The sequence below is a fragment of the Camelina sativa genome, chromosome 17, assembly GCF_000633955.1.
Source record: "Camelina sativa cultivar DH55 chromosome 17, Cs, whole genome shotgun sequence".
NCBI lineage: Eukaryota > Viridiplantae > Streptophyta > Magnoliopsida > Brassicales > Brassicaceae > Camelina > Camelina sativa.
The window spans coordinates 19,889,242-19,899,036 of record NC_025701.1 but is presented as its reverse complement, the minus strand read 5'-3'; the positions used below and the strand labels follow the sequence as shown (position 1 = coordinate 19,899,036).

Sequence of the window (9,795 nt, the reverse complement as noted above, 5' to 3'; positions counted from 1 at the left end):
TTTTTTTTTTTTTTTTTTTTTGAATATAAGTCCCGATCTGACGATCTCTCTCGCTTCTTCTTCATTCAAAGGAAGTGACTTTTTGGGATTTAAGTCTTTGTTTGTGTATTTTGGTGAACTGGGTCTGTGGTGTGGTGATGTCTTACAGCAACTCAAACCCGGAAAACTACAGTTCATCATCAGCCGGTACGAACTCGCCGGAGCTTAAACTTTATCAAGCATTCATCTTTTCTGTACCAATCTGCTTCACATTTATTATTCTCTTCTTGTTCTACTTGATCTACCTTCGTCGTGGTAGCTCCGATTTGTCTTCTCTCGGAATGCGAACTACTTTTATCCCAGGAACCGCTCTCTCCACGGTACGGTACTCTTAACTAATCTCTGCTTTTGTTCATCTCTCTTATTGAGTTTCTTCTTGTGAAGATGAAGATCTGTTCTTTTATGATTTAGTTTTGTAATGATTGGTGTGTTTTGTAACGTGAGCAGGCTGAATTAGGATTGAGTAAAGAGCTTAGAGAGATGCTTCCCATTGTCGTCTTTAAAGAGAGCTTCACCGTTATGGATTCACAGTGAGTTCTCCAGATTCTTTCTTTTCCCTTCTGTGATTTAGTCCTTTTTTCATAAATTCATGAACCATGAGTGAAATTTTCTTAGGCTTTAAGGAAAATTAAGGAATAAGGGTAGTTGTAGAAACTTCAAAATAGTTAGGTTAATAATGGATTAAACCTTTGTTTTTTAATTGGGGAAGTAAACAAAGATGAGAGGTTCTAGTTTTGTGAAATTTTTGGTCTGCCTTTGTTTTGAAAGGTACTTACTATCTTTTGGGGTCAGGTCCAATTGATAGTCACAATGTTACTTGAATTGAATGGAGGTTGAAATGTTACAGTAGTTGCTTACATGATCAGATAATTGTAGAAGTTTGGGTTGTGGTGGGTATAGTTTCTAGACAATGTGATATCTCAAGATCTAAAGATAGTTTGAAAGATTTTAGTTTTCCTGGTAGAGGCAAAACTTGGGAGTTTAAATAAATTGTGCTTATTACCCTGAAACTGAGAGACAAACTGTAAAACTAGAATGAAGAATAATAAACTGATTAGACCTTTTTGATTTACAGATGTTCTGTTTGCCTTGGGGAGTATCAAGCAGATGACAAGCTTCAACAGATTCCAGTATGTAAACACACTTTTCACATGGATTGCATTGATCTTTGGCTCACATCGCATACCACTTGCCCCCTTTGCCGTCTCGCTCTTCTCCCCAGCCAACCCCGTCAAACCGAAGAAGATTCTGGTCCGAGTCTTGTGAGCCCTGATGAAGAAGTGTTGAGTCAACCAGCATCTCAGCCAGTAAACCAGAGAGTTGTGTCGAGTCAACCAGAATCCGAGCCAGTAAACCACAGACAAGTGTGGAGTCAACCCGAATCCGAGCCAGTAAACCACCTAAACGATGGCCAAGAGCAACAGTCTGATCCGACTCAGTGTGATCGAGATGCGGAGGAGGGCTTGAAGGAAATGCAAGAGGATGAACAGAACAGCATCGGGACATCGAATGCTTGTTGTAGTTGTAGACCTGGTTAAGATTAACCACTTTTGTAAAGTTTGCTGTGTACTTGCATTTGTAACTTGTAACATTAGTACATTTACTAGGAGTGAAAATGAGAGATTGATCTGATCCATGGAAGAAACAAACACTTTAGAAGGCAAAATGTGTAGTAAATGTTTGTGTTCGAACCTGAAACTTTGGAAAATTACCAAAATTACTCAAGAGAAACTTGTCCCATTAACCTTTGCGTTTGCTCGCGCGCAAAAGCGTAGTATGGTCTGCTTCAATACTGGTTCCAAAAGGGTTTGATGAACTTAACTACCTGTATTAGCGATTTCATAGTCTGTTTCAAAGTCAAGGAAAACAGAGGATAAGGTAAATATACATAGGAAAGAGAAAAGATAAAGCAGAGTCAAAGAAAGGGTTGGGTGAGAGCTTGAATTGTTGTCCTCTCTCTCTCTCTCTGCTTTAAATTTAATGCTTTCTCTTTCCCAAACATTCCATCTTCTCTTTGGTCCTTTTCAAGATTCCTTTCGTTGTTTCTTAGCAAAGATAAGGATCCTAAAGACTTAAACTGAGGGGTTCCTTTTCAACAATCCCAGAACCCTAGACCCAAACCAGAGAATTGACTTCATCTCGCTGTTCTCTTGCTCATCGTCTGCACCTAATCGCAAGTCCCGACATGGGTTCAATCAAAAACACAGTTCACTACTGTTGTGTCTCAAAAGACAATCAGATTCTATACGCTTACAACAATGCCGGAGACCACCGCAACAACGACAGTCTCGCTGCGTTATGCTTAGAAAAGACTCCGCCTTTTCACAAGTGGTACTTCGAAACGATGAGTAAGAGGACTTTTGGGTTCTTGATGGAAGATGGGTTCGTTTATTTCGCCATTGTTGATGATGTTTTCAGGAGATCTAGCGTTCTTGACTTTCTTGAGAATCTAAAGGGTGAGTTAAAGAAAGCTAATAAGAAGAATTCGAGAGGTAGCTTCTCTGGGAGTATGAGTTTTAGCAATGTTCAAGACCAGCTTGTCCGAAGACTCATAGCTTCGTTGGAGACTGATCTCACTTGTCTTCCAATATCCTCACCTTCCATTGATGGTGCTGAACAAAGCGACGCAGCTAATTCAACGAAAGCTCCGCTTTTGGGAAGATCCAATAAGCAAGAGAAGAAGAAAGAGAGAGATCATGTGAACTCAGAGAGAGGCATTGAGATAGAGGAACACCGGAAATCAAATGATAGAGGAAACGTTACAGAACGTTCTGATTCTTCATCTGCAGCAACTACATATGTTCCAAGAAGGGGACGATCTGAGAGCATTGAGAGGAAGTGGCGGCGTCAAGTGCAGATTGTTCTTGCCATTGATGCAGCTATTTGCTTGACGCTACTTGGTGTTTGGTTGGCTATTTGTAATGGCATTGAGTGTACACGTTCTTGATCATTAACACGCTTCTCCTCTTCCGCAAAATCGTCTTTCAGATTCAAGCTCTAGTTTCAGTATGTGACTTTATGTTCTATTTATTCTTTCACATGCCTTTTTCTCTCCTACAATTGTAGTATTGTTGATTGTATATTAGGTATAGGTCTCAAGTTCCTACCTTGGTTTTGTGTATGATATGATGCTTATGTTGTTCATATGATTGTTCATAAATATTAGTTTGTTGCCGAGTGATTGAGCCATCTTCTTGTGTATAAGTTTGATTAAATAGTAAGCCAAGTAAATGAATGTTAGGGATACATATAGTAAGGAGGCATTGTCACAACTGAGAGAGGGTTTATATCAGATAGAAGTAAAATATTGCAATCACAATTTCATTTTCCAAACCACCGTGGATGGAAAATGAAAGGTTTTGTTTTCTTACATAGAATCAGAAACACAAGCTTACAAGATAACAAACACACATAAAAGAGTCTAGAGAGGGTTTTTTTTTTGTTCTTGAATAAACAGAGGAAAGAGTAAAAGAGAGATATAAGGAGGTGATAACTACCTCTCACCTGAAATCCTAACCATGGTTGATCAACTGGTTTGGTTGACGTTAAAAGAGAAGAACCTAAAGGGAACCAAAATATCTCCCAAGAGGCAAAACATGTAAATGCAAGGACCCCCCACAATCCATATGTGGGGTTGGTTGAAATGATGAGCAAACTATATCTTGAATCTTAAAAATGATCTTAATCTAAGTGTGGCTATAACTCCAATGCTTAGCCACTGAGAATATACATGGGTTAGCAAACACCAACTACTTCCTTTTATCCTCAAAAGGAAGTTTGTGAGGCTGTTTCCTTTAGCCTTTCTTGATGTCAGAGAAATTTATGTTCTAGCTATCTACGATAAGACTTTGTAACTACATGGTCCTAGATCTAATAATCCTAAGACTGCACATTAAAATGGATTTAGCGTAAAAGTAGTGGGAACACCCTTTGCACACACTACTTCAAACACTTCCAGGTGGTTACATTGTACCTTTTCCTGGTAAATCCTTATTTCCTTTCATGTTGATCAGCCAATCCTAAGCTTTTTATGTTTTTCTACAAAACTGCTTTGCCTTTCTGAGGCACTGTGCAAGACATATGGTAACTCTTTACTTCTCAAGCTCGAACAGGCTATCTTAAACGAAACCTTCGTTCAGAAGCACGTAATGCAATGAATAAAATGAAAAGATGAGTAACTAATGCGTATGACAATGGTCCAAGTTAAAACCCCTATGTGAGACTTAACTAGAACTTGCAAAGTCGCCCAAACTCCAAATTATGGGCTCTTTGGCTAATGGGTTAGAAGCATAAAGGGGAAAAGGGCAACCATGGTTAGGCCACAGGTCTTGTGGGACTTCAGAGGCATGTGGATGAAAAGTAGTAAACAGAGATTGCCTTAAGGATTTAAAATGAACTGGCCTCTACATAGCATCAATGGAATCAGAGTTGAAACGTGACCCTTCATGGTCAAGCCTGTGGAACTGCAAAGCACACTGCTGAAGAACATCAGTACCTCTGGTTTTTCCAGGTTTTGTATGAACATCAAAAACAAATAATTACACACACACCTGATGGTATGACTGGTGAAGGTGCAAGAGACACTGGTGAACCATTGTGGTGTGGATAGTTTCCACCCGTAGAGGAGGCAAGAGCAGAATAGTGAAACATGTGGTTGGGGTAGTGGAGAGGAGCATAACCAGTGACTGGTCCATTTCCTTCAGCAAATTGGAGATATGGGTAAAACCCTGCTGCTGCTGCTGCTACACCAGTCATTGGTCCGCTTCCATACATTGGATGCTGAGCAGTTGCTCCTCCATACACATTGTAGTAGCTCTGTTACAAAAACAAGAATCCAATAAGCTATAAGAGATAAGAGATAAAAAGTAGAATAGGAAGAGACTCTCATATTTATGTGATAACTAGATTGAGACAAGCACAATATACATACCGTGGGGTAATTGTAGTCCATTGTGTATGAAGAGAACCTAAGAAATTTTGATGAGACCAAACAGAGGATTTAGCAGTCTATTTAATGAGTTTGGGAAAGAAGTAAGAGATTTAACGTGGAGTACCCAAAAGGATTAGTGTAAGGCAGTGTGTAGTGAGAGAATGGAAGTGGCGAAGGCATAGCAGTAGCCGCTGCTCCAAAGTGTGTCTTGAAAGGGCTAGTCACCTTTATAGCGCCTCTTCCTCCTGCATGTCCTACTAAAATACAACACCATGAGAATGTCATCTCAAACATTTGCTTTCAGAAAATAACAAAACACAACATATTTTAACCAGGAAGTTAGGTTTCCAACGCATATTTATGTAAAGCAATATAAAACAGACACATAGGTTTAATCTAACTAGTCTGCAGCAGAATCATAGAAACTACTAAAGTACTAAGCAAGAAAATGGCTTTACCAGTTTGATAAATCAACTTAGGAATCAAGATGAAGCTATCCCTCAAACAATAAAGTTAGGTAAAGTATCTAACTTGCTACTAATATGTGATACATGACATAAAATTCCAGCTTAGATAATGGTAAGATCCATGGAATTACATAAAGGGTTATCAAAATTAGGTAAAGAAACCTAAAAAGTACCATGAACAGGAGAAGAAGGTTTGGATCTCTGAACACCAAAAGCAGCAAGATTACAATTAGCTCTTCTCCCATCAATAACAGGAGCTGGATCTACACAAGCTTTCTGAGCTGCTTCCGGATCACAAAAAGTCACCTTTAAAAGTAAACAAAAAAAACAGAACCCGTGAGCTTGATGAAGCTATAACAACAAATCTCGAAACTTGAAAAAGAAACAAACTTGATGAAGACACTTACAAAGCCGTAGCCTTTAGATCTGCCACTAGATTTATCAGTGATAACAACAGCTTCAACAATGTCCCCAAACTGTTCAAAGTAGTTCCTGAGAGAGATTTTGTGTGTTTCCCAAGCTAGTCCTCCAACGAACACCTTGGTAAATGTCGTGTCTTCCATTGTCATGTTGCTACAAACTCAACGAACGAACCCGCGAAATAAAGTTACCGACTTTGGGAACAGAAGAAGAAGCAGAGAACGGTAGTTGAGAGAAGAGAGAGAGAGAAGGAGGGAAGAGGATTCAAGGAAAAGTCAGGAAAAAGAGAGAGTTTGGGGGACACACTCAATTCAATTATTTAAGCTTAACTTTTCCCAAATATCAATAACATTGTTTTATTTTATGTACGGTCACTGTGCTTTTACACTTTTTTTTCTTGTTGGTCGGATCCACTCTGTATGTATTTTACAGTTGGAAAACTATATTTGAGCTGTTATTTTAATTTTTGGCTTTTTTTTTTTATAGGTGGAAAACTAAAAGAATTATCAAGTATAGATGTTGTATTCTTTTTTTAGTTGCAGTTAAAATAATTGTCAGAGATAAAATAAACATAAACATTATTCCTCTAATTTTATTTGTTTCAAATTTTTTTTTCTTTCTTTTTTAGTCCATATATCCCTCTAATTACCAGTTGAAATTATGTTTTAGTAACTTTTATAATAAAATGATCTTATATCAATATTATTTTTACAAGAACACATATTACAATTGCACACAAGTTGTGTAATTTTGGTATATAAAAAAGTAAAATCATCTACGCATATACTTCTAAGAGCATGATTTAAGATGGGTTATTTAATCATTTTTAAATATTCATTTGTTTAGATTTCAAAATTTATGTGGTATAACTTGGATGATTTTAATAGTTTTACTCATGAAACTCTGAAAATTTTCAGTGACTCCATATACAAAAATTTCAAAACTCTTTTAGTTTGAATAACAACAGAATTTAATGAAGTATTTGAAATCCTACTTTATTAACACCAATTTTTAAGTTTTATTAAGCATGAATTACAAATATCATATCCAATAATGTCATATTGTAAAGCATGATTTAGAATTATTAATTGAATAATGGTCTGTAGTTGAATTTTAATTCTATTAAAAATCCATGACTAAAGATAATTGGATCATATATTTAAGATCATGAAATATTTCAGAGTTTCATTGATAATTTTGCGGAGAATTTTAATTTATATCTACCCACTCTATATGATCATAGTATTTTAATGCATATGAAGGATTGAAAAAGGTCTATTCATGTTTCATAAATTCCCATATTCTATTTTCAATTTTATACAATTCTTTGCTGTTATTTACATACTTTTCACCCAAACTTGATAAAGAATTAGAACAATTTATTAGATCTTACAACAACAATAACAAAAGGTGTTTAGTAGAACTTTAAATTATCTTCATCCAATACTCTAAAACAGGTTTAAGACTAAACCAATCTTATATAAACTATGGTTTATATTAAAATTGTCAGTAGAACTTTGCATCATTTCCTCCAAATATAGGAAGCAAAGGTGCATAATTGAAATGGAAGGAAGAGAGATAAAGAGAGTAGTAGTAGTAAAGAGAAAAAAGGGGAAAGAGACAGAGCTGTCTCCCCACGCCTTTAGTTAGACTTCAAAAAAAGCAAAAGCCTAAACAACAAACAACAACATTCCTTCCCCCACCTCGCGTCATCATTCATCCCACAACACAGCCACAGCCTTGCATTTCTATTTACAGCTCATCCATGGGGCTCACTTCCAAGATCTCAATTTATCAAATTGGGCTTATTTCAGGCTCATCTAGGATACTAAGGCCCATTAAGGATACTATGGAATCATCCTTAATCAAAAACTCTGATGTTGTTTCCATCACATGAAGCTTTTCTAGATGATCCCAAAGTCTCTGACTAAAGTTCACTCCTTGACCCTTGTATATCTTGAATTCATTTCTTAAGTTCTTTCTCTCTTAATTAAGCCCTTTAATGAGTTTGATGAGAAGATTTCTTAGAAACTTCCACCATCAAGCTTAATTGGGTTCGTTGTCTTCTTTCATACATGTGAGTATTAATGTGAGATATTCATCATGCTTTGATGATAAAATCGTAAACGAAACTCAAAAAAAAGAAAAAAAGAAAAAAAGAAAAAAAAAAACCTATGTGAGATCATCATGTTTTAATGACCAAGATCTTTGTAGAAGAGAATTAAGCGTGTTTTGAAGTCCTCTCAACCCCTAAATGGCTAAATCAACTTGCAAAAAAACTTAACCAAGAGGTAAGTCTTGGAGACAACCTTCAAATTTGAATACGAAATTATGTTTGGGACATTAATTGCGTTAGTGAGAATCGTAAATTCAATACTAAAGATCAGTAAGTAGAATACGAAATTATTATTAGAAGATTAATTAGACGTATCAACAGGTTCAAAGATGAATTGCAAGACAATAAGATTTTTTGGATGGCCACATAATTTGCTGATGAATGCGCGTGATGAACTTGATTCTACACACTAAGACATGCATGGCTTAATCCTAACATTTGAGAGTACTGTAGAAGCAAAATCTCATCCACAAATAATCATATAAAATTATAATCGAACACGTGCATAAAATAAAAATAAAATTAAAAAAAACTGAACCAGAATAATGTTATACATTCTCATATATACTAATAAAAAATAGGCCAACTAATGCTTTTTTTTTTTTTTTTTTTGAACAACAAGGCCAACTAATGCTTAAACCATCTTTTCTCAAACTTTTGGTGTTTTCTAAAATTACGTAGATATCATTTTCAAAACGTTGATAAATTTTGATAATTGCCAAAACATACCAAACTTGTCTCAATACTTTAGCACCCACTAACTTCCACAATATACTTAATTTAGTACAGGATATTATGACACATAGATGTAACTTTTTTTCAAAAAAAAAAAATGTTGTCTTTATACAAATTTTAATAATTGTTGTGGTATTAACACGTAAGAAATAAAATAAAAAACTATCTTTATATATAGGAGATGTTAAACCAAATAGGGACAGATTCCCATCATTTTTTTTTTCTATTTTTGGTTTGTCAACGCCATACCTTTCTTTACAATTGTTTAATTCATTGGTGTTTTATAGTAGTATATAGTATATAAATATGTCTCTCTTTCTTTGTGTTGGAATTAAACCACCGACTTATCCAAGAATATTTGACCAACGCGACATTGTAGATTTCCTTTTTAGCTTAATCGTCAAGGATAACTAGTTGTTTATAACAAAAGTGAAATATGTGAGTTGAAGACCGAAGAGTATTGCATCCGTTAATTAGGGCTAGCTAACTTAATCTAACCGACGCAAAAAAAAAAGTTGAAAAGATTTTGTGAAAAAGGGACTCTTGCATCGAAGCTACCTTTCACCTAAACGTTTGTACAGATTATCAATCAGTTCGTGACTATCCTAGTTTGTCGTAAGACGCGTAACTATTACTAAACCACAACAATTAATGAAAAGTTTCCAGTTTGGGTCACATAGGAAGGATATACAGTTTTTTTTTAGGTCACATTTATAAGAAATTGAATTTTTAAATCCGTTAAAGATAACTCATATGTCTGGTTCAATATTTTAATAGGAGCCATAATAGGGTTTTGACAAACAAAATTAGTAATTTAGCTATAACCATGGTTGATCACATTACACCACTACAAAACGAAAAAGCTTTATAAATGAGAGGAGCCAAAAGAAATCAAAAGGGTCAATGCTGGCCATTACCATTACAACCTCACACCGACCACATTCGTCCCCTTCATTACGCTGTATCTCTAAAGGCTAAAGCTAGAAATATGGGTAAAAGTCATGTACCGTCCCTTTTTGTGTTATTCCTATTACAAAATCCTCGTTATTATGCATTGTGCTTCCGGTATGACATGAAATTTTATATTC

General features: G+C 35.7%; 3 protein-coding genes across 4 annotated transcripts; 2 read left to right on the top strand and 1 right to left on the bottom strand.

The window, feature by feature from the left end:
• LOC104757708 (RING-H2 finger protein ATL58-like) lies at positions 19-1,673 on the top strand. Its single transcript, XM_010480472.2, has 3 exons — positions 19-359; positions 487-569; positions 1,115-1,673. The coding sequence occupies exons 1-3, from the start codon at positions 138-140 to the stop codon at positions 1,575-1,577; spliced, it is 768 nt and encodes a 255-aa protein (XP_010478774.1). The 5' UTR covers positions 19-137; the 3' UTR covers positions 1,578-1,673.
• LOC104757709 (phytolongin Phyl1.2) lies at positions 1,736-3,220 on the top strand. Its single transcript, XM_010480473.2, has one exon. The coding sequence runs from the start codon at positions 2,225-2,227 to the stop codon at positions 2,984-2,986; it is 762 nt and encodes a 253-aa protein (XP_010478775.1). The 5' UTR covers positions 1,736-2,224; the 3' UTR covers positions 2,987-3,220.
• On the bottom strand, positions 3,303-6,150 carry LOC104757707 (RNA-binding protein 24). Of its 2 annotated transcripts, none has more exons than XM_010480470.1 (6): positions 5,844-6,150; positions 5,610-5,742; positions 5,094-5,226; positions 4,970-5,006; positions 4,590-4,854; positions 3,303-4,514 (listed from the first exon to the last, which is right to left on the bottom strand). In XM_010480470.1, exons 1-6 carry the CDS (start codon positions 6,003-6,005, stop codon positions 4,489-4,491), a joined length of 756 nt encoding a protein of 251 aa, XP_010478772.1. In that variant the 5' UTR covers positions 6,006-6,150; the 3' UTR covers positions 3,303-4,488. The 2 variants fall into 2 exon arrangements, with proteins under 2 accessions (XP_010478772.1, XP_010478773.1); XM_010480471.1 differs by having other exon boundaries at positions 5,094-5,223.

Coding starts and splice junctions, on each gene's coding strand:
- LOC104757707 (XM_010480470.1), bottom strand. CDS start 6,005: ATGACAATGGAAGACACGACATTTACCAAGGTGTTCGTTGGAGGACTA. Junction 5,007..5,093: donor CCTTACACTAATCCTTTTGG/GTACTCCACGTT, acceptor AAAATTTCTTAG/GTTCTCTTCATACACAATGG. Junction 4,855..4,969: donor TGGACTACAATTACCCCACG/GTATGTATATTG, acceptor TTTTTGTAACAG/AGCTACTACAATGTGTATGG.
- LOC104757709 (XM_010480473.2), top strand. CDS start 2,225: ATGGGTTCAATCAAAAACACAGTTCACTACTGTTGTGTCTCAAAAGAC.
- LOC104757708 (XM_010480472.2), top strand. CDS start 138: ATGTCTTACAGCAACTCAAACCCGGAAAACTACAGTTCATCATCAGCC. Junction 360..486: donor CAGGAACCGCTCTCTCCACG/GTACGGTACTCT, acceptor TAACGTGAGCAG/GCTGAATTAGGATTGAGTAA. Junction 570..1,114: donor TTCACCGTTATGGATTCACA/GTGAGTTCTCCA, acceptor TTTGATTTACAG/ATGTTCTGTTTGCCTTGGGG.